We start from the raw sequence: 23,726 nt of genomic DNA, 5'->3' as shown, positions 1-23,726 counted from the left end.
GAAATGAGTGCAAGTATCTTGGCAAAATCCAAAGTACGCAAAACATCAGAGCTGATCTCGTTTGTGCTGACCTAGAAAAGCTTAGCACAGTGTGCGATTTATAGCACCGATTCATCTAAACTTTAGCAGTATACTAGAGTAACAAGAAGGACACCAAACCATACACCAAACTATACCTATCATACATCAAAAGGCACGTAATAATGAATACAAAGAAGCAACAGAATATTAAGAAATTAAAAATTAAAATGCATGGCAGCACAATGCAATTTATGTCACGTCAAAACCACATATCCTCACACTGCACAATGAAATGCACGAGCTGCAGCTGGCACTCGGGATTCGAATGCAAGCTGGGCTGGAAATGAAGGATCATGGAACCACAAGACAAATCACGATACCCGGAACTGCAACAGGTACACGGGCAAGCCCACCGGATGGAAGAAACGTGCTGCTGCACCTCATTTGGATTGGTGGTGCGTGGGGACAAGATGGCGATTTGGAAAGCTGAACAGACCACAGACACAGAGCGGCTTGAGCACAGTGGGCTGCGGGAACACAGCTTACCCAGTCGGAGGTTAGGAGAGAGAGAGAGGAAGGTGATGGGGAGACCCTGAGGCCCTGCTGCAGACACCTTAATGACAGTGGCAGAACTGGACGTACTGGTGCCGGAGGTGCCGGAGGCAGTGGAAGCACTACTGTTACTGGTTGGAGCGACCACCTCAACACTAGGGCACTCGGGAGAAGACTGCCCCCTAGGGCTTGCCTTGGAGGCAGAATTCACTGAGGGGGAAGGGGAAGGAGGCCCAGCCCTCGCCACCTGCTCTGCCCGAGGGGTCCGAGCAGGCAGAGTCGAGCTGACCACCACCAGGGGCGCAGACGACAAGGTGAATTTGTGCACGCCGCTGACCAACTGAGGAGTACTACTGCCAGGCAGTCTCTGCTGCAGGGAGCTGATCCTGTTGACCACAAACTGGGTGAAGACCTTCCCAACTGTGGGCTTGGGTACTGCATAAGGGAACAGATTGAGGGCACAATTGAGGAATAAAGTAGGTTTTTCAATCGCAGTGAAGTTAGAAGACTTAAAAAAAATGTAACCTCTGAATACATGAGGAAAGAATGCGTCGCGTACATGGAAAATCAGCTACTGAGAAAGTGCACAGCAGTTGTAGCATGGTCCCCTGGAGTGGAAGTCTGTACAGCATATCATATTAGGAACACAAGAGTGGTTTTTAACGTAGAACGTGTTTTATTTTCAGTCCTGTTCACTGCGGATTAACTGCACAGCAACACCTGCACCAAATGGCGGAGCACAATTTACCCGCAAACGTGAAATCACGCGCGAAAGCAGATCAGGAGAGGGAAGGGTGGGTCAGGGCCTCTTACCTGACGGCTTCTGCGTGACAGTGGTGATGCCTGGAGAGGCAGAGCCACTACTCAGAGAGACCGTGGTGGTGCTGGAGCAGGCAGTGGAGGAGGCTGCAGAGAGGGAAGGCTGCTGGGATCCTCTGGCTTCGTTCGTGCCATCCACAGTCAGGCCTGTGTCCAATCCCTCCCCCGAGGGCAGTCCCTTGGACTGCTTGAGCAGGGCCGTACTCGATGCTTCCAGGGCACTGGGACGAAGTCTGCCAGTGATGTAAGCTGCTAGTCTGTTGGCTGGGTGCAATGCTCCCATCTGGCCCAGCAGTAGTTTGGCTTGTGGGTACGATTTGCCATTGACCTGCAGCATTGGGGAAGAGCAGCTTACATGAACAGTGGCAATCAGAAAACACTTTTTTAATAAAACGTGAAGGATCAATTTCTAGCACAGGAAATCCACCACAGCGTACTGCCTTTTGCAAGGCAAGGCAAATGTGCAACAGCTATCAGCACGTCTCTCGTCCAAAACAAATTTGTCCAAATCTCACATCCCGTGCAAAAAAAACCCTCCGTTTCATGAAATAAGCAGTATGTATGCTCACGCTCTCACCTTGATGAGGCCCTGCTGTGGGCTGCCTGGCTGTTTCTTGTTTGCTGTCAGGATACCTGCTGGGGAGACTCCCGTGTAGAAGGGCAAGGCCTTCCCTCTCGACAGTTTGTCCTTCATTTTCCGCAGCTTTTTGGCTGCACACGTCGAAGCGCCTCCACTGGGCATCTCGACCACCTCCAGCTCCTTCTTCCTGGCGCTCCCCTCTGCCTGCTCCTCCTTCAGCGGCGCTCCTTCAGCACCGGCAGTAGGCAGGGAGATGCGGATCGTGGACGTGATGACGGAGCCGGACCCCTCCTTCTTGTGGCTCTGGCTCACCTGCTCGATGAGGTAGCGGTCCACCTTGAAGGACTGGGCCAGGTTATTCTGGGCCATGTGCTGGGACACTGTCCTCAGGATGCGGTCGCGCTCCTGCTCCCAGTTGCATTCCGAGACGATCTCCAGCATCCTAGTGGGCTCAGATGGAGTCAGCATGCGGGACTGGATCTTCTGGGGTGTGGTAGGGGCAGATACCTGGGTGTCTGCTCTCAATATCCCAGGCTTCCCGTCTGTTGGGTTAAATCATAGAACGAGACACTCTGTAGAATGACACCAACTGACCATTAACCATTATGCCCCCGAAAGATGACTTCGGTAACAAAGGTAAAAGTTTAGCTGACAGGCCTATGTGCTCTTTTCACCTTCTGTGTTTGTAAACATCCTTCACTAGTCCCCCACTTTCTTTTTTTACCCAGATAGAAGGAGGCTAACAAAGAGAATCACAGGGCTTACCAGTCTTTGAGTCCATAAATCTGTGGTACGGATCATCTTCCTGCAAAGAGTCAAAAGTTTAGAACAATCATAACTTAAATTCTGCTGGACTCATATGAAATATTGCATGTTGTTCAAAATAATTTTAGTGCCACAGATAGCTTCGCTGAATAGTACCCTGTATTTCCTTCTGAACAACAGGCAAAAATTATTCCTAAACATTCTGACTCTAGCATTCTTACGAAGATGGAAAAAAAATGAAAGCGAGTTAATGTTTGTAAGACATAAGGTGGTGTTTTTCACTAAAAGAACTCCTGCTTTGAGATCTAAAAAAATGTTAATCTTTATTACTGCTTTGACTACGCTTTAATATACAAATCAAACTTTTTGACCCTGGGTTCATTTTGCAATTTCCTTTTTTAATTAAGTATTGCAATTGTGTTTTTTTAATATTCGGGAGCCATTATCCTGCAGGATCACTAGGCGTTATGACACGGCTGCTTTTATCTTTGCGCGAGACGGCGGCCTTCATCAGTGAGCAGGGGGGTTATCCGGTGTCTTACCCTCCCGCTGCAGAGCACGGACCGGCAAGCACAGAGGGGCTGGCTCTGAGCGCGCTTGTGGGCGTAGTGGCGCACCCGGGCACAGGTCATCATGCTCTCGAAGTACAGGTACACTGGGTCCTTCTCCTCCTCCGTCACCTGGGAACAGGAGACAAGGACGTGATCCACAGCGCCAGGCGCCAGCGGCCAGAAGGCACTAAATGATCATTCGCAACGACAGCAAAAAGAAGCCGGACGCTGAGATATATGGGGCAAGTACAGAACAGCTTTCAGATGATTCCACTTTTTAATCTTTTCCTGATTGAGGATCTCTTAAAAAAAAAAAAGGCTTGATCACAACAGAAACTAGCAGTAACATTTCTTTTGTGTATTTTTTTAAATTGCTTTCTATCTCATTGTGGAGAACTTCCTGCAGTCCAAAGGAATCATTTACCAGTGTTTTTGTAAAGAAAAACACTCGTCGGCTAAAGCTTTTGCATGTGCTTTTTATAAGACTCAAACGTAAAAAATGGTTTGTTAAATGTTTCAATAATAAACCACCCAAGAATCCAAACATGAGTTAATACGAAATTCTGAGTTACTAAGCAATATGAAATTTACCAAAAAACAAACAAACATATGGGACAAGAAAACAACAAAACGTGCACAAAGCTGGCTATGTTTTAAAATATGTATAATCTCTAATCATCAACCATTTCTACGAGTACTTCATTCCGTTTTTTGAAAAAGCTCTGGGGATCTTACCACTGGGTGAGCTTTGGGGATGTAGCTCTTCGTGCTGCCCGAGACTCTGGGGAAGCCTGAGGAAGAGGGCTGACTGTAGCAGGCTGAAGGTGGAGGGATGAAGAGCGGCTCTGGGTCGATCTCCCCCTCCTTCCGGTTCCACAAGGTGTATACGCGGGCCGCTGGCTCCGATTCGGGTTCGGGCTCAGAAATTGCTGCGGTTCGAAAGAAGAAGGTTCAATAACTGCATGGCATTTCAGCAACGGATTCATGTTGTTCGTTTAGGGCAAAGAACAAGGAAGATCTATTTTGCTAAACTGAAGTTTTATTTTTTACAGAGAACTGGTAAAGGCCGCAGAGCCCTCAGCACAAGGGCCCCCTGTATTCACACAGCCTTCAAAGGAACAAGTAAAGGTTTATTCCATGCTGAAAAGACACAACATTTTGGCTGTGGAGCCTTTTTCTGGTGTGTGACACCTGACACACCTGAAGAAGGTTCCACCGCCAAAACGTTGTGTCTTCTTTCTGTTCTTTTCAGCATGGAATAAACTTTTACTTGTTCCTTTGCAGCCTACACATGCTGACATAGCTGCCCACTTGAACTACTTTTACAAGGCCTTGCCTGTTCTGGTTAATCCCCGAGCCGAGTTGAGCCCCCCCCCGCAGCACAGCCGACTTACTGTATTCAATCTTCCTCCTCTTCTTTTTCTTGGCCTTCAGTGGCATGCCCTCTTCCTCCTCCTCCCCTTCCTCCTCCTCCTCTTCCTCTCCCAGGGCTTTGTAGAAGATGAGGTCCTCGGGATCCGGGGCCTTCGTGGTCTTCTTCCTCTTCGGCGAGGTCTTCACCAGGACCACCTTGCGTTTCAGGCACGTGCACCCAAACATGCACTCGGGCTTGCGGCAGTGAGTGGGCAGGCGGCGCTCCTGGGCCAGGCTGGCGCACAGGCATCCCAGCCGGCAGAAGTCGTTCAGGCAGGGCGGGGCTCGGCGCTTGATGATCCTGCCGACGGGCCTGCCCTTCAGGGAACCCTGTGGAGACGGGCCACACCGACGCTTACACATGCTGGCTTTTTAAAAATCAAATCAATGCAGAGAGGGCGCTCAAGCTGTGTGTCCCTCTTCTTTCCCCCGAGAACTTAAAAACGCAAGTTACACCTCCACACTACATAGGGACTGACCCCACCTGCTGATACAGCCAGCTGCTCCACAAGATGTCTGCTCTTTCACACAGGTAGGCAGCACTTAATCTTCATGGACGTGAGGTATGTTGCTGTATGTTAGGGGCACACATGCCATGACTGAAACGTGGAAACAACTTAAGTGATGCTAAATAAGAAAAACGTTTTCAGCCCTGAAATATTTTTAAAAATATCCAATACTTCAACACTGAAAGAAAGAACCTGTAATATGAAGCAGGTTTATTGCCCTGACGAAGACACCAGAGCTCCAATGTTCACCTCCTCGGATTTCTGCCTTTTTGATAGTGGAAATTTTAAGTACTTTTTTCACTACACATTTCTTAAATTGCAGCTCCCATTAAGAAATGCAATTTTGGGTCCAGCACGATTCTTTTTTTAAAAACTTTTTTGCATCCCTGATATCGGAGGGTCCTGTCTGCACAGTGGCCAAATGAATACAATTATTTTTTTAATTTTTTAAACACCAAACTTGGGGGAAGGTGGAGCTGACTGCGTCTGCAGATTATACTGGTGCCAACCTCCAGTGCAAGTTTTTCGCCAATTAAATTGAGTTTCAGACAGTATGAACCAAAACCAAAAACATGAATACATCCTAGAAGTGAACAAAATGAAGGCTTCATCTGCAAAAGCATGAGTTTTGAACTGTTCAGCCGCAGGGCTCAAGGACGCCCATCTTGGGACGCAACTGGGGAATACCTGAGCCGTCAGCAGCGAAGCCAGGGCGACCTCCGCCCTCTCCTCCGTGACGTAGGTACGGCCCTTGCCCTCCCACAGCGCCCCATCCTCCAGGTCCATCAGCCTGGCCAGCGACTTGGACAGGCCGGCCACCCGGCTGCTAGCGGCCGTCACTGGCCGCCCGCTGGCCTCCTGCTTGAGGAGCAGCCTCTCGGAAACAAGCTGCTCCTGGCCCGGTTCCAGGGGCGCCGAGGAGGCCGGGCAGTAGAAGATGGGCGCCGACTTGGTCTTTGCGGCCGGTTTCCCGGCGCTGTAGGAAGGAAGCGTTTTCTGCTTGGCGCTGTGCGAGGGGGGCCGCTTCGCTGACGCCGCCCCTGGCTTGGCTTTGACTGCCGAGGACGCGGTGGGCTTGGGGGAGGCCTTCTGCTTAGGCGCTGCTTTGGGTCTCTTCGGAGTGGAGAAAGCTTTGAAGGGGAAGCTCGGAGAGAGGGGTGGCAGCGCCGGCGCCTGCTTCTTCAGCACGCTGTCCAACGTTCGGACGTAGCTGGTGCTTTTAGTGGGCAGCTGGTAGGCCACTGGGGCCAGGGTGGTGCTCTGCGAGAAGCTGGCAGCTCGCTCGTCTATCAGCTTCCCTTCGTTCTCCAGGTACTCATCAAGCATGTCGCTGCAGAAAGCGGAGCGATTCTTCAGGGCTCCCTCTGAGCCTCCACTTCCTTCAGACAGGAAAAATAATCATTTAACTGGGCAATTATACTCAAGGGTGTGGAGGTTAATATTGTACAGCCAGAGCGCACCTATTGTTTTTATACACTGCGCATTCAAACACAGTTTAAAATGGATGTAAAGGAACTATTCAAAAACAGCTTTAATGAATAAAGTACACCATTTTCATACATGAAAAGGATCAAACACGAGTAAGCACTTGGGCATTCCTAGCAAGAACCCTACAACTCACAAACTGACAAATTTCTGCTAATGATCATTTACCTACAACAACAATCCTAAAAATAGACAACATCTAAGACAACACAGAAAATCTACTTCTGTGGTCCGTCTGTACACTTATGTGTATATAAGTCTGTACATATCCAGTGTCAGTGTTGCAGTTCATTGTGCCTTATCGATTCTTGCAAATAACCCAAAATCCCAGCTCAGTCATGATGAATCACCGTATTTACGACAGGGCCTGGTTTGCCACAGATGGCCGAGGGAGCCATTAAAGCCCTTTCACCTTGATTCAGCATGAGCTTCTGAACCACACATGACCGAACTCCAATCGAGCAGGTGGAGTACCATGTACTTTTATAAGGTGAAGGGCAGATCCCGTACTCATAAGGGTCCTTGAGGTGGCTGGACAACTAAGTTCATTTGGGCTAAAACCTCCCTCACATTCTGCAGTTGCACTTTTATGCAACTAAGCAGAAGCTGGAATTGTAGAGGAACACATTTCTGTCAAGCTCACACTGATCACAGTAGGAGAGGGCTGGCCAACATGCTTGCAGAGAGAGGGTCCTGCTAATTCTCCATACATGGGAGGCTTTATCAGTTGACCAGTACTTTAAAGTCAAGAACTCTCTTCTGTCTGATTAAGGAGGCGCCATTCAACTGGGCCTCAGATGTGGATCCCAAAGGCTTTCACTGAAGAAATAATGTGTTTTTTGAAGCATTAACCAGATTTCTAAAACACTGCAGATGATTAATATGTAGTGTTGTTCCATTGTCCATTAACCCAAAAGAAATCCAAATTTCCTTCTTCAGCTGCAGATTGATCTCCAGGTCTTTGCAAAAAACACATACTGTGGTTCATCAACTTGTCTACATTAACAACAGCTGTAGTATAAGTCTGCAAATATATTGAAAGCAGGGGCAGGTAATTCAGTGAGTTCTTATTCAAAAGAAATCTCCACTCGGGTCCTGCACTAAAACAGACAGTCTGAAAGAGCCATCTTCTTATTTAACAATGTAAGATTCTAATCAAAGCTCATCAGTTGATTACAATCTGTTTTTATAAGTGAATAATGCTTAAAACAGTCCAACAAATTCTAAGTGCAAGCCCACATTTCTGTAGACTAGAGCTGCAGTAGCAAGCCAGCAACAACCCTGAAAGATCATGGCTATACTGTAGATCCCACTCTTACCCTCAGTCCTTGATGATGAAGCCTCTGAATTCACATTAAACTTCTCTCTCCATCCTTTTATCTTAGTGAAATCATTTGTTTTACCTGTCCTGGAGATGAAAGGGACATCTGCAAAGAATAAATCATACTTAAAAACCAGGATAACAAAAAGATCAAAGGTGAGCACATTAGTATGAAGTAATAACTTCAATTAAAGAACAGATCTACATCACATACATGATTTCTTTTTGAATCACTGAGCAAAAATATATGGTAGGTGGCAACTAGCCATGCAATATTGCTAACGTTTCGCAAACCTTGCTGACTAAATTTATCAAACTAGTAATGTTTTTTTGTCTCTGGTGATTATTTTATGATATACCCATGTTTAAAAAGCAATTTAGCTTTTCAAAGCAAAAGCTTTCTCAGCTTTCTCACTACATCTCCAAAGTTATGCGCTGACCTCCGATTACACAGTGTAGTGTTATCAACCACATTTTGAAGGTTATGGTGGCGATTACTAAACAATGCAATAGCTCTGTCCTGTTGAAAAGAACACTGCTGCAAAATTCATTCATGTAACCACACAGACATGTATCTGGGTTATATTATCACAAATAAACAGAAACATATCGATCGGCTTCAGGACTGAAATTCATGCTGTAAAGGGGATCCGGACTGAGTGATCAGCGTCACCCGTAAACTGCCTGAGGAATTAAGAAGGCAAAGCACTCAGCATCTGGGACGTGAAGTGAGAAGCAGCTTGGGCCTTTTCATCAGGACACAGATTCGGGTCTTAGTCAAGTTCCAAGGGACGTCAAGAAACAAATCATGACCAAAAACGCTATGCACAGTGTGTGATTTGCCACAGCAGGTGCAGTGACTGACCAGGAGATGATGTCTGGGCAGCTGGGTTCCCATCTGTTCCAGCACACGGTACTGGGGGCGGCAGAGGCAATCGCACACCCAGATACTTCAAGTCAATGGCCAGACTGGGATCCACAAAGTTCAGCTTGAGCCCAACTGCAAAAAAACAACTAAATATTTACACTGTGTGTACGCCACCTCAGACACTGCAAACTCAAAATATCCCCAATCCCAAAATATACAGGCAATCCCTCTCCTAATGGGGCCAAATCAACCACATTGTAACAGACGCAGTGCTGTGGATACAAATCTACACAACAGCCAGCTTATATCTGACTGCTGCAGTCATCAAGCCCTGTCTGGCTTGGAAGGATAACATCCCCCAGTGAAAAGTAGTCCAGGTTTACCTTCCTGCAGAACTGGGTGGATTGCTTGTCTGTGTTTGAAACGTTTCAGATCCTTCAGAAGCGCGTCCTGCAATCGAAGTATTCGGTCTTGCAAGCTTTCAGGGACTTCTATCAGGTAAAAAAATACGAACGTCAATTTTCACGTCTTTGAAACACGGGTACATGCAGCAGCCAAACTCCACTCAGAAACACCAAAAAATACAAGAGGAGGCTCTTTCCGCTATTTAACCGTGAAATAATTACCAGTTTTCTCTGGGACCTCAGCAGTTTCTGGTGGCTGAATGGTGTCGCCTCCCTGTGGCTGATCCCCGAGATGAATCTCAAGGGCATCCTAACCGTTCAAGACAAGAAAAGACAATACTGAAGACAGAAATACACTACACAAGTCAGCTAAATGGGGAAAACAATCAATGTAAGAAACTCAACAGCAATTACAATATGCCTCGCAAACATCTTTTGACTGATGACTCCTCTGTGTTGTCTCTAGAAAGCACGATTATGAAAAGGAAATAAAAGACAGGAAATGCAACTAAAAAATAGGGATACAAAGTTTTGAAGACATGAATCAGAACTGACGTTGGCTGTTCTATTTTAGAACCACTTGTTAATCACCTCAGTTCACTGCTGCAACGGCAGTGGGGTTAACAATCAGAGACCACGAATGCCTCGCCCAGACAGGCCAGTTGCCCAGGTGCAAAACACATGACAGCCTGGCAGCTGCACAGTGCCTTACAACAGGGGCTCCCAGTCCTGGTGCTGGAGGCTCACCCACTGGCTGGGTTTTGTTCCAGCCCAGCTCTCAATTGCACAACAGGGCTGTAAAATGACTTGATAAAAGGATTAATTCAAACCGTTTGATCGTTTTCAGCTCTCAAGCATGTGGCTGGTCATTTTCAACACTTGCATTTTGGAAGTGACCAAATTTCCAACTTTTAGAGTTTTAATTCCAAAAAAACATGCAAATATTCAAGTTAAGGAACATCTTAGTTTAATGAAGGCCTTGATCATTAAGTAATCAAGCATGGCTGGAAGAAAACCAGCAGGCGTGTGGTCCTCTAGGACCAGGAGTGGGAGCCCCTGCCTTTCAAGGCTGCTGGCATCAACAAGAGGAGTAATAAGTCTCCCGGGGACAACTGAACAAGCTAACACACGCACAGCCAAGATGCAGGAGTGCTGACGCAAGAGCTCCACAGGAAACCGAGGAGCTTTCGGCTGACTTGGTCCTACCCAGCCCTGGAAAGGGGTGGTCTGATTGGTGCTCAGGCAGCTAATGACATGGCCCAATCCCCAGTCCCAAAATATATAGGAAATCTCTCTCCTACAGGGTCAAATAAACCATGTTGACACAAACGCAGTGCTGTGGTAGAAATCTACACAACAGCAAGCCTATATCTGACTGCTGCGGTTATCAGGTTCCGTTTGACTTGGAGGGATAACATTCCCCAGCCAGATCTGGAGTACAGGGGTCAACCTGCACTCCGACTGAGCACTGCCACTGCTGGAGCCACTTCGAAGCCCCCAAAAGGAAATCAGTCACCACCACACAGAGAGGTGTACAGGAGACGACACAGCTGCCTTACCTTGGAGGTGAAAGAGACAAAGAGAACACCCTCCACCTCCTCCAGGTCCGGCTGCATGCTGGCATCGGTTGGGCTGCCAAGCACTGGTACGGTGCCAGTCACTCCTGTTTTCTTTGAGGGCTTCCCTACTTTGCCAAACCTCACTTTGCGCTGACGCCTCTTTTTCCCAGGGGGATGTAACATTTTGGGGCTTTTAATGGCTGAGGGGGCAGCTGCCTCACTGCTGCTCACTTGCTTGTCCGGCCTCAGCAGGCTTTCTGAGGGCACGGGGCCCTTGGCGTCCGGAGGGGGTTTGGGCGCAATAGGCCTCTTGGCAGACAAAATGCTGCTAATTTTCTCCTGAGTTTCCTGAAACAGAAAGGCCTTGGGCGGTGACACAAGCTGGCCTTTCTGCTGCAGTTGTACGATGTCTTTCTGCGCTGGTTTCTCGGTTTCACTAGGAGTGACTGGAGAAACCTTCACAGCGGGATCAGCGATTCCAGCACCGCCCTTATCCTTCCCAGGAGGAAGGACATCTGGAAAGGGCGCGGCGGATGACCGCTCCTGATGGACCTCTGGAGTCGCAGCCTCATCAGTGGAGTCGGAACAAGGCTTAATGCAAACTGCAGGTCTCCCACTGTCTATGGAGAACACCTTGGCTTTGGCAACTCCCAGCTGGGTATCGTGCTGCTCCTTCTGGGAGCCACCGTTATCCACAGGGGACTCTCCATCCTCTTTTCTTGCCATTCGGAACAGCTCTGCGCTACTTTGGCGTTTAGTGTCCGGCCCATCCTTCTTCCCCCTGACATTTCCCTCCTGCGTAGGAACAGGCGTACTTGTTCGAGGTGGTTTTCTATTGCTGCAACCCAAAATATAATGACCATTAAACTTTGGATGATGTATTAAAAGCTCTCTACAAGACCACAGTGAAGGACTGTAAAATAACAACCGTCGCATGCCTTCACTTCCTAAAAGCATCAACAGCTAAACACACACATGTACGAGGCAGACGGCCGAAAACATCTGTGACCTGGCCGTGACCGATTTGACTCGCATAAGCAGCACTTCAAAACTACAGCTCCCTCCTTTTTTCACTCCTTCATTCTTCGCAGTAACTACAGGTATACAAGGATCTGCATTAGCATAGATCAGAATATGAATTAATTTCACAACAGTAACATGCAGCCCAGGAAATGGCCTTTCGGGTTAAAAGAACTGAACTTTGTGGCAATGATCAAATTAAAGGGTGTGCTAGAAGGAGGCAGAGAAATCTGTTTCGCTCTGAGAAACATGCAGGAGCACTAAAAAAGAAAAAGGTGCTGGGTTTAGAACCAAGGCTGCCAAGCACTGAAGCAAAAAGTCAAATAGATGAAGCCTCATATTCCTAGGACAACTGGAATTGTGCAAAAAATAGAGCAATTATTAATGAATTATTGTTAAAGAGAAATTTTGAATAAATAGTAATTTTACAAAGAGACATCTTTATAAAGTTAAAAAAAAACTTGTGCAAATTGTTAAAAAATTGAGGCCAGCTTTTACATATAACTAGGAATTTTAAAATAGGATTTTTCACACAACGTGCCTAAACAGACAAAAAACATTCAGTTCCACACGTGTTGACTGATTTTAGATTTCTCTTTGTGTGGGCTTATTGCTTTCTTTTCTGTCTACTTGCTTTTTGTGAAACTTGCAAAAAGTGTAGAAAAGTTGTTAAATGTTTAGGAATTCAAGTTTTAGATGAACACATGAACAGAAAAAGAAAGGTAACACTACTGTGCACAACGATAAAACCTCCGGAGCACAAAGCTCTTTTTCAAGAGATCGTCACACCAAGGATCCCTAAAGCAGGCAGATCCGAGCGCGTCTGCTCCGAGGCTACAAGACAGACCAGCTTACCTGGAAGTTTTAGGGGTGGCGTTCGACTTGATCGGGAGTATTTCGTCATTGAGGAAGCCGATGTCGTATCCCTCGGAACCGAACAACTCCTGATCCATCACTTCATCAAAGACCTCGGGCGACCCAAAGAGAGATTTTAGTGTCTTCCTGGGTGGCTTCACCTCCTCCCCGCTGTGCGAGGTCTTGCTCAGGTCCAGGGGGGGGAAGGGGCTCGCCTTGGGGTCCGAGCCCCCCGTAGCCGGGGCGTCGCCCTTGAACTTGACGGGCCGGTAGCACTGCCCGTCCTCCCGGAAGCCCTTGGCGAAGGGGTTGTAGTCGATCTTGAGCTGAGTGATCCGCAGGTTCTGGTAGGCCGTGACGGCGAAGAACTCGGTCTGCGGGAAGGTGAAGGTCATGACGTCCGGCCCGTTCAGCTGGATGACCTCGGTGGCCTTGTCCGCGGGGACGATGTGCAGCCGGGGCAGGTAGCGGTGCATGGAGTGCAAGATGACGTGCCCCTCCTGGTCCAGGGTATTGTTGGTCAGCTTCAGCTTGTAGAAGGACACCGGCTGCTGCATCCAGTAGTGCCCCGAGGAGGGCGACTCCGGGTGGATGAAGACCCGGCCAAGCACGTGGGGCTCGGCCTTGCCGTTGATCTCCCAGTAGCGCCCGTTCCACTTGTAGCGGTTGTTGTCCATGGGGGTGATGTCCATGACCAGGATGTACCTCTGGAAGGGCTCCATCCCGGAAATGCGGAAGCGGCAGTAGGGGAACATGCGCCGACCCTGCTTGGTCAGGATCATCTCCGTCCTGCACCGGTAGAACTCGTTCCACATGTTGTTGTTGTCCAGGGTGACCTTCACCCCTCTGCAGCTGCTCTCCGGGGGAAGGTTTTCGGAGAGGTTCTTGGGCTTGATGGGCGTGATGCCCGCGGCGTTTCTGGGGGCAAGGGGCAGGAGACCGGGGGACGGGATGCTGGCCGCTGTGTTGGTGGCCAGGTTCACGTCCTGGTTGGACACCAGGATACCCTGCTGCTCGAGTCCACCGTCCCCTGCCTGACCTGGCTTCAGGATTACGAAGAAGGCAGGGGGCGTGGACGCCGAGGCGGGGGCGATCGGAGGCACGCGCCCTTCGTCCGCAAGAACCATCATGGCCTGTTTCTCCATCGCTGCCGTCACAGAGCTGCGGGCCGGGGTTGGGTGGACAGCACCGAGCTCCTCCTCACCCTGACTGGACTGCTTGAGCAATTCGCATTCTGCAAAAAATGGACAGAAAAATGAATATGGGGACCAGGCTACAGAACTGGTAAAAGAATATTTCAACATACAGCATTAGTGGTGCACAGCCCTCGTCCTGGAGGTCACAATATCTGGGGGATTGTTCTATGCCTCAGCTCTTAATGACCTAACTGAGCTGAGCATGAGCTTAACTGGACCAATTTCACACTGTCCAAAGGTCTTCAGCTGCTGCCGATTTGCAGAACCTCTGAAAGCCTGCTGGACCGTGACCCTCAAGGTCACCTGTGTAGTACAGGAAGGGTCTCTTATCGGGCAGAGTGCAGCATCACAAAGTTCACATTCATTTAAAGCTAGAACTGCTAATTAACTATCACTCCACAATATATATATTTGCAAAAATGGTTGATTGTTTCTTAAACAGAGATCAGTCATATTAAAAAGCTAAACCTCTGCCAAATGTCAAATGCTTCTTCCTTTAGTACAGTAATGTCCAGTCCTGGTCCTGGAGGGTTTTTAATTCTACCTATGCTGATCTATGCTATGAGATAGATCAGCTGGTTACTGGCTTAATCGGACCAGTTTCTCTAGAGCTTCTCCCAGGTCTTCAAGTGCCACTGTTGCTTTTAAGAGACCTAGAAAACCTGCAGTCACACTGGCGCTCCATGACCAGGGCTGGACACCCCTGATCTAGTAGTTTAACATTTTTAGATATTTGACATCCTTTACTAACTCTGTATCAATACTGTGGCTTAAGATGCTGTAACAGTAAATTACATTAAAAAAAATATACTTTCAACTGAACTTTTACTTCCAAAGAATATTTGTTGATCTTAAAACTTTTTCAACAGAGCAATAAACAGTACCACCAAAGACCTTAAAATAAACACACACATTTTCCTATACCAACTGATCTAGGTCACACATTTCTCTAAAACAGCATTACTTAAAAAATGCATTACTGAATATCCAGATAGAATTAATTTCCATTTCCAGTAATAATTAATTTCCAGTAATAGTAAGTATGAAAAGCCAATGTAAGCTTAATTGGATTCTGATTTATTTTTAAGCGCCGGTGTAGCAGTACAGGGCTAATATCAACCTATGTTGTGAAAACTACTTTCAACGCTTGAATACCTTAAAGCGTGCGTTTAAACGTACAGTATAGACTGTCAATTTTACTTTTCATAAAACAGCAACATATTTCTTTATGCCTGCTTACGTAGCAAATTAGCGATCTATTTAACCATTGATAAGGGAAACAATATATTTAACACGCAGGGAAACTGTAACAATCTACATCACACTGGGTCTTCTCATTTGGTCACAGCTTCTGCTAGTCATTCAAGCCCACAGGCATTTCTACACACGCGTGTTACAATAATTTGCTGATAAAGGATTTCATTTTTCCTTTCAATGCGTAACAGAAAGTGGGACTACGCGCCGCTCTTCAAAGTTGGCACCAGTACAAACGCCGAGCAAGTAAGAGCCGAAACGGTAGATGAATTGCAGAAAATCCAGAAGCAAAGACAGAGAAAGAAACGATCTAACACGCCAACTACCACATCGCCACTCGGCAGCATCATCGGTTCCAAACAGATGCATGTGATCTCAATCCCTCCTGTTTCTGCTCAGGAGCAATTACAGCTTTTCATAAGCCCGGCGAAGGACTCAGATTTGCGGGATGTCTGTACGTATAATCTCTTGCAACATTTTTAAAACCTGGCAACAGAAAAGACACCATGTACCCCCCCCCCCCGTTCAGATTTACCTCCGCTTGCTAGCTCTTACAGCTTATCGCTTTAAAATCATGGTTCTCATCGAACACTTCTGCCAAAGGACGTGCGTTAATAAACAATTTCGCTCTACACATAAACTAAACGTATTCCAACGGCAAAGAACATAACCACACTTCTCAATCTAGCTACCTTTCTGACCAGGTGTTTTACACACCTTTCCGTCTACACCCAAGGTCGCCATGTTGAATATTCGACCACCCCATTAGCAAAACGTTAAATTTCAAAACCCTAGAGATGTTCTGTTCGTGTTCGCGCTTATGGATTCGTTTTTTTTCTACATTCAAGTAGCATTAGGCGTTATCCCAACGACATCACAATTTTAAAGAGGCTTGTAAACGCTGCAGTAATAGTAGACACGCTTGGATTAAAACCGCATCTATGGAGCACCTCCCTGGAAACTAAATACAAAAAAAGTTCATCTGTGCCATGTTGTTTCATCCCCGTTTCCGTTTCGTTGACGTGATTTTTTTGGTGCTAAATTTCTCAACTTAGCCCCTCCTCCGAACTAAAAGCCGGAGCTAACAAGCCAGCGCTCCCATGCCTGTCGAAGGACATGGTGAAGCGGGCCTCTGGCCGCCTCGACGATGCCAACCCCAGCGCGTGGGCCTGGCGCGGTCTCCTTGGCACCACCATGACTGGCGATCCCAGCGCGTGCAAAACCCGGCCAGCCTCAATGGCGCGTGAATCCCTCCCCCCCCCCTTCCAGCCAACGCGTTGGGAGCGCGAGCCCACCCTCGGGGATCTTCTCAACACCCAACTCGTGGCAACAGGCGCCGTCTCTTTCTCCGTGCAAACGCGCTCCACCGCGGCCCCGCCGAGCTGTTACCTTTCCCAGCCGTGCAAACATCACCCCGAAATCCGACCGTCGTTTGACTTGCTCATTGGCTCTTTCCGTTCTTTTTTTTCCCCCTTCTTACTCCGTACGTCTCACCCAGCTGGAGAAAACATGAGTGCTCTCAGTCACCTACGTCAGAGTCCTTGTGGTGGCACGCTCACGTTCTCGCCTAACGCGCAGGCTCTGCCCAGTACGGGACAGCAGGAGCCAGTCACGTGGGAATACAAAGCCTCTTTGCGCACGCACCGAGCTCGGCTAAAGCTTTTATTTTTTAAAACCGGGCTCTGTGCGAGCACCGGCAGCAACGAAGGAAAAGCCCGCCTTTAAAAAATGCGAATGCACTTTAATCGAATGGGATTTAACGTCTTTTATAGGTCGGCGTTCAAAAGAAATGCTTTCACGTGGTGGCCGCCGTGTGAAACAAAATAGCAGCTAGTGAGAACCGATACAGCAGGACACCGAGGCGGCTCGCTCAGACCGAGCAGACGCAGAAAACGAACACCAAGCACAGGTCAAACACTCGTTCATCCCAGAGAGAAGCCCACCAGCCGCGTAGTGGAGGTGCGAGCACGCATTTCAGCAAAATAGCGTTAACAAGCAAACACCCCTTTTCGTACCGACACTTTAAAAACGAAAGAGAACAGGAAAGATACATTCTAGCCAGCACATACGTGAGAAGAGATACTGTATCAGTAATATTGTCACTAGAAGCTCTTGATCGCTATCTAGTGACACCAATCAACTAATTAGTTGTGGGTTTTTTCTTAATACAACATTTCGGGATAACTATTGCACAGTAATCTTAAATTTGAAAAATCCCTAAAACTACCGGCTCCTGCGCAAGAGCTACTACACTATGTTTGGCCAGATTGCCATGACAGAACAAACTAGCAGAAGCAACGTGCACGAGTGACAGCATTTGAGTACACAGTCGAACCGCAGCGCAAGCGAGAGAGCTGTTAGTCTAAAATCGCTTGGAAACAACAACATAAAGAGCAATCGTCCTTTAAACTGTAATTGTGTGCTTCCGTGGCGGCTGTAACCTCAAGATCGTTTTGAGCACAAAATGAGGTTCCACAATAAATAAGAACTTTCTGTTATGGTCACCTTTGAGCTACACAAAAAGATTTATTTTACAGGTTTTGCTTTAGGCCATGTAGTATTCATATACAAGACCAGCCACAGCAGAAATAAATCTTGAATTTACTAAATAACCCAGAAATATGCTAATTGTCATTTGCTTTCCATTTACAAATATCGAATTTATATATTTCAGTATTCCTCTAAACTATTGTTTTACATATACTTTATACTGATCGATTTATATGTATATTTAGACAGACATCTCTACATACAGTACAATGTTGTTTGCGTGAGCGTGTTCTGACATTCTGAGCCTTTCGTGAAATATCAGCTATCTTTTTTCCTTCATTAAAATGGTAAAAGTGCATCAATACTGCGAGAACTAGGAGATGAATGTGCGGTTCAATTACATTAAACACATAACATACATCTGATATGGGGTTTTGCTCCCACAAAAAAAAAAAATGAGAAGGAAAGTTCCAACTTCACTGCCAATAAGCATTCACACCCATTTCCCACACCTTTTGAGTATGGCAGATAATCAGAAGATGCTGATTAAATCTGAGCTTTTCATACGGCCAACACGAACGTCTTTCAGTCCGCGTCCACGGCTAGATAAACCTTTTTCTCTCGAAGGCTGCAGCCCATCTGACATCGAAAACGAGATGGGTCCTATTGGCTACTGCCTGGTCACATGCACCCCGAGCCACAGGCGAATACCGGCAGAAATGGAAATTAAACTGCGACATTATTAAGAGGGAAACTTTGGACTACGAATTCCTAAACTGATCCGACGATAAACAAGACCCCTGACAACTGCGATCGCCACGGTTTTACGCTACACAATTGCTAGATCGCCAAGGGACATTCATCCATTTTTTTTTTGGGGATTGGCTCGAAACCGCCTGCACACACTCAAGCCTTTTTTTTTCGTCGTTGTTTCAAAACGTGTCGCTTAAACGCGTGATGTGTAGTGCCCCATTGCAAGAACAGCACGCCTAACACAGATAAGTGTGAATCCGCGGCCACACGGGTCTCGAGCGAGCCTCATGACGACAAGGAAGCACGGCCTTCCCTTGGCTGCCGGCAGTCACGTGTCCCTCCGCAACAGCAGCAGTCCCAGGTACATTTGAGGGAATGGCGGGCGGTGATAGGGCGAAATAGAAACACGGATACTCAAAGCCCCGTTTTTTTAAAAAAAAAAAGCGCTGGAAAAAAAAAGGTGTCGAAGGCAGAGGCTCTTTTCGGCTTCAATACAAATCTCGAAGTGCGCTAAAGGCAACCTCCGCGCTCAGGCGCTAGGTTTGGCGACCCGGGTCGTGCACCGCTCTCTCGCCGGAGTCGTGTGCCAGTGTCGTCAGGTGACCACCGGCAGCACCCTCCCTCCCTCCCCCTCCCGCGGGCTGCGCGCTTTTAAGTTAAAAGGCAGCCGGCCGGCTTAAATCGACGCCGGCGAAACGCGTGTTTCGACCCAGCCGGAGCACGCTGTTAGAAGCAGAAGTGAGCGCTTTACCTCGAAAGACAGGACTTTAGAAGGCGGTCCAGTCCTCCCATGCACGGCTCTGCGAAGGCGCGGACCGGGTGAGAAACTCGAGGGGAGTGCAGGGCTCCGGCACTGCAGCGAGCATGCGCTGCTGCTAAGCGCTATTGATCCTCGGAGGTGAGAGGAGGCTGGCGGGGGTGCCGCTTGGAGGCAAGAGGCGGATTTTCGTCTCGAGTCGCGTTCGTCATGACCCTAATCGATGACTATAACGCGGGATTTCAATGTATTCAGAGAAGATGACACCCCGCAACATGTAGTACTGGGCCCTAATTCTACATGTCAGATTTTAAGGCGTTGTATCATAAAAAACACACCGAAGAAAGGGATGTTTGCAGAATTGCTGAAATTGAGCCGAATTCTGGCAACTCTCGCAGTTACTGTACCTGTAATAACAAAGCACTATTGCCCCGAGAAAACAAGAGTCGGAATTTCACCCCGGTCTCCGGTGGCCGCAGTTGACAAACTCACAACGAGAGCCCAGCGTGTTCCTGGGGTCTCCGAGAGAACACTTCACTTGTTCTTTTTTTATATACAATTACGAAAAGCACGACGTGTTCCAGCCGTTTTCATCGTTAAGCGTTGTTCCGTGCGTGTGAATGTTGGTGGTACGCCTCTGTCCGGACCTGCTTTTGGGGGACGCAGGGGAGGTGGGGACCGAGCCCGCAGTTTGCTGGCCCTGCCTCCCGCTAGAGCCGGGCTGGTTTTCCGAACAGAGCCACCCTGGGCTTTGCCGCCCACCCGCGAACCTGCAAGCACTACACGATTATGCCGTACTCGTTTCAAACAAAATATTTTTTTCTTCATTTTTTTAGACTGTCTACGCCATTGAAAATTACATTAAAGTTACATTCTGTTCACTTTTAAACTTCTCACTATACCGCTTTTGACAGCGCAGAGTAGTTATGTTTAATTTTTTTTTTAAAAGTTGGGGCTGGACGGACGGTGTCCCAGCTCCCGGGTCCTGGGTTTGATTGTGGGCGTCTGCGTGGAGTTTGCCTTCTCTCCCTGTGGCCGCGTATGTTTTTTCCCCCCATTTTCCTCCTGCTGTTTAACGTTAATAAGCGTCACTAGTTTATCCCCTGTCAAGAGTGTTTGCTGTCCTGATGGGCAGATCTAAGAGAATCGGTTCAAAATGGTGTCTGGCCTTTAACGTTTTAAGTAAGTTGCTCGCAGTTAAATACCCAGAAGCCAAATAAACTCAAGGTAATAATGTATTAGCTTTCAATTTCAGAAACAAAAACTGTCTTTTAAACTAGGATCACATCTTCCACCAGTTCTCACCGAGAGACTGATTTATTTTTAATTTACCCAGTTCAGGTTTTCACACGTCGGTCTTCGTCTCTCAGACTTTAGTTTGTCCAGAGGGTCTCCCTCCTCGCGCATCATATTCCTACTCTCTTCATCTTCCCCCCCCCCCCCCCCCGTGTTAGAAAAAGGCTCCACACACCAAACTTGGAGTTTTTCTACTTTTTTAATATTTCGGCGTGGAATTCATATTTACACGTTCCTAAATTGTATTATAAGCCTGCGGTCATAAAATAACTACATTTTCGAGAGAAGACCTGCTAGAAAAAGCGACCGCGGATGATGGCGAAAGAAAGGTTATGAAAACTAGTGCTGAGAAAACCCCAAATTATGGCTTTGTCACCAAGGCGCACCTCAGATCCCTTCAAACATACGAACATTTCTGGGACTATATTTACCGTACCTCTCAAACAACCTGCTAATTTATTTGCCAAGGCATAGTTTCACTGTCGCAAAGCAGATGATATTTGTTAGGTTTCAGACAGCAATCACCCCTCAACAAATTTAATATTTAAATGTAACCAGAGAAATCAATTGGAGAAAAAAAAACAACAAGACCCGGAAACTGGGCGGCGCGGTGGCTAGCATTTCCGCCTGGGTTCAATACATGGGGTGCTGTCTGTGTGGAGTTTGCATGTTCTCCCCGTGCTGGCCTGGGTTTCCGCCGGGTGCTCCAGTTCCCCCCTTACAGCCCAAAGACATAGTGGTAGGTTCTGGCGTAAACTGGCCGTGGTGTGAGTGTGTGCGTGTCTGAGTTTGTGTCCTGCGATGGCCTGGCGTCCACGCCAGGGTGTACACTTTGCCTGTTGGTAGACTCCGGCTCCCCCTGGCCGCGATTTGACCGAAGCGGTTAGATAATGGACGGATGGACCCGGAAATTCTCAACTCTCCCCCGACCCCCCTTCCGCCCTCTCGCCGCGGACGGCTGAGCCGCTTTCATTGCTCATTAGAAGGTACTTACACAGTATTGTGGACGGAGCTGTGGAGAGGATGTTTTTTTAATGTAGCCTATTCTTTCACAATATGACATCGTAGTGGAGTGTGATCTACATTACAGGATCACATTAAACGAACGTAAATGAATAATTTATCGCCCCTATGAATAGTCCAACGGCATTTTCTCATACTCTCAATCAGGAAAATGTATAATCAGGAAAAAAGAAGTGTCACTGTCCTTACATACCTACAAATGTTGCTAGGGTGTCTCGAGCATAAAACATAGCATATGAATCCGTTGTTCCGTTTAATTTTATTTCCACGTCTGCGTACACAGTGCAGTTTAAACCAGGTATTATTATAATTGTTTTTGAGACGGCTTGAAATTAGCTGGCATAGAGAGCTGGGCTCTCCTCTGTCAATTTTTTTTTATCCGCTCGTACTGCACGTAAGATAACGAGAAAACGTCTTTGGTGTCAAGAAAGAAAGCAGTCGCTGACTTCGTGCACGTTCCCTTAGGTTTGAAGGCTTAGTGTGAGCTGATAAGGCGATGCCTTTCTTAGAACACCAGTGTGTACAGATCTGTAGAGAACATTAACAAACTTTACTTGGCGTCTGAAAAAAACCCTCAAATTGCACCCAATGCCTGCCTGAAGACTTATATTAAGCCAAATAAAGCATCAGAACCGACTGTTGCCGTCGGTATAGAGCTTCGTTCAGCGTCACTGATAGAAAACGAAAGCTTCTGTTGGCCACGTGATAGGGAGAACGTGTTTGAGCTTTCGACACGCGCAGGGAGAAATCGACTGCAGAGAGCGTTTCGTTTCTCTCATGAAATGTGACTTATGAACAACACAACACAAGGCAAATTTTTCCCACGCAATCATGCAGCAGGAGATGGCTCCGATCAATCTTTAACAGAGCTCCGGAATGGAGTGATTGGCATAATTAAAAGCGCTGAAGAGCCCACCGCCAGGGGTTAGTTCTATTATCATTGTGGAAAGGAGACCTGGCTGATTCAGATTGTATCTTGACCCGACAGCCTGAGATTGAAACAAGGCCGTCTAAGATCATATATGGTCATATCGGATAAAGAATGAAACTGTTACTTTAGTGAGACAACCAAGCAGATCTTCAACACACTTACAGCGTTATATAGCACAGGTAGAACCTCCTGAAACAGAGCTGTCAACAGGAAGTTTGGGGAGAGCTCCATCCTCCACTGAGACTGAAACACATGTTAGGTTAGAGTGGGGGTGTGTGTTGTAAAGGAGTTCTCCTCAATGCTTTTAATGTGATGTGATGTTGTGAATCGCAGTTTCTGCTTCATACACGGTCCCTTATGTACTGTAGACTGAATTGATAGGTGAACTATCAATTCAGTCTCCAATACTAAGGGACCGTGTATAAAATATACCCATAGGCTCGGTTAAGGCTGTGGGACAAATAAGCCATAAAAGCAGGGCGTCTCGATAATAAAGCACCTGGTATCTTGCACCAGCCTATCCAATGACGAGCCGACTGTCTATGTTGCTTTTTACAAGTACACATAGCTGAAATACTCATCTTCGTCCTTAATATTTAACACATTACGTTGGAATTCAGACTACGAGAAATTTCACAAAAAACAATTACCTCTTGAAAAGACGTTTAATAAATATTGTTTGTGATTATGCATTTCTATTCAACGAACAATACTCGCTGGGTTTATATTGTGGAAAAGAAAACGATGGATTTGCGATGCCAGTGTTTCAAAACGTTCTGCTGGCAAAATGATTTGTCAGGTGGGTTTGCGAAAGTAATTGGGACCATATCGAGCACACTTAACGCTGGTAGTGAACGTAGCCATTGGCTAAAATACTGTTTGCTTAGGATTATGCTTAACAATATTATAGTAAATGCACAACATTGTGTTTTTAATAAACTTTCACTTAAAAAAGATTTAAAAAGTGGAATAAAATGATTTTGAATTAAGGAGAGAGTTTAGGGGAAGTCTGGAAAGCCTGCATGTACAAGAGTGGAAGTTAGCTTGAACACCAGGGTTAAAATCTCGTCTCCTTTGGAATGGGCTATGGGCTCTTCAATGACCTAGTAGTCAGGGTTGGGGTTTATCGTCATCCAGCTGTGTTTCTGGCAGCATAGTCTCCATACTGGGATATTAAATTTGGAAATTCTGTACTAGAGGGCGGAGCGCCACCCAGTGGTCTACAAACACCACCTGCAACTACCTGGCTATCTTTGGAGGTCTTCAGTTCGAGTGCTGGCCAGGCCCATCCTAACGTCTGAGAT

At 47.1% G+C, this 23,726-nt stretch overlaps 1 protein-coding gene across 2 annotated transcripts in view; it reads right to left on the bottom strand.

Moving 5' to 3' along the window:
- mgaa (MAX dimerization protein MGA a) overlaps nt 1–16,666 on the bottom strand; it is a 28,702-nt gene extending 12,036 nt beyond the window's left edge. The window contains exons 1-14 of one of the 2 annotated variants that reach the window (XM_088925986.1): nt 16,562–16,666; nt 12,723–13,956; nt 10,848–11,685; nt 9,511–9,598; nt 9,268–9,375; nt 8,882–9,016; nt 8,015–8,122; nt 5,898–6,589; nt 4,683–5,031; nt 4,024–4,217; nt 3,280–3,417; nt 2,738–2,777; nt 1,970–2,514; nt 1,387–1,720 (exon numbers count right to left, since the gene is read on the bottom strand). In XM_088925986.1, the coding sequence (XP_088782112.1) occupies nt 1,387–1,720; nt 1,970–2,514; nt 2,738–2,777; nt 3,280–3,417; nt 4,024–4,217; nt 4,683–5,031; nt 5,898–6,589; nt 8,015–8,122; nt 8,882–9,016; nt 9,268–9,375; nt 9,511–9,598; nt 10,848–11,685; nt 12,723–13,867 (4,714 nt within the window). In that variant the 5' untranslated portion in view covers nt 13,868–13,956; nt 16,562–16,666. Of the gene's footprint in view, nt 1–1,386; nt 1,721–1,969; nt 2,515–2,737; nt 2,778–3,279; nt 3,418–4,023; nt 4,218–4,682; nt 5,032–5,897; nt 6,590–8,014; nt 8,123–8,881; nt 9,017–9,267; nt 9,376–9,510; nt 9,599–10,847; nt 11,686–12,722; nt 13,957–15,707; nt 15,768–16,561 lie in introns of those variants that run through there. The other variant, XM_088925987.1, reaches the window with a different exon arrangement.
- Between the last annotated feature and the right edge of the window lie 7,060 nt (nt 16,667–23,726).

This window comes from Atractosteus spatula, chromosome 9 (assembly GCF_055471065.1).
Source record: "Atractosteus spatula isolate fAtrSpa1 chromosome 9, fAtrSpa1.hap1, whole genome shotgun sequence".
NCBI lineage: Eukaryota > Metazoa > Chordata > Actinopteri > Semionotiformes > Lepisosteidae > Atractosteus > Atractosteus spatula.
Note: the sequence above shows the minus strand (reverse complement) of the source record. Positions and strands in the feature narration are given on the sequence as shown.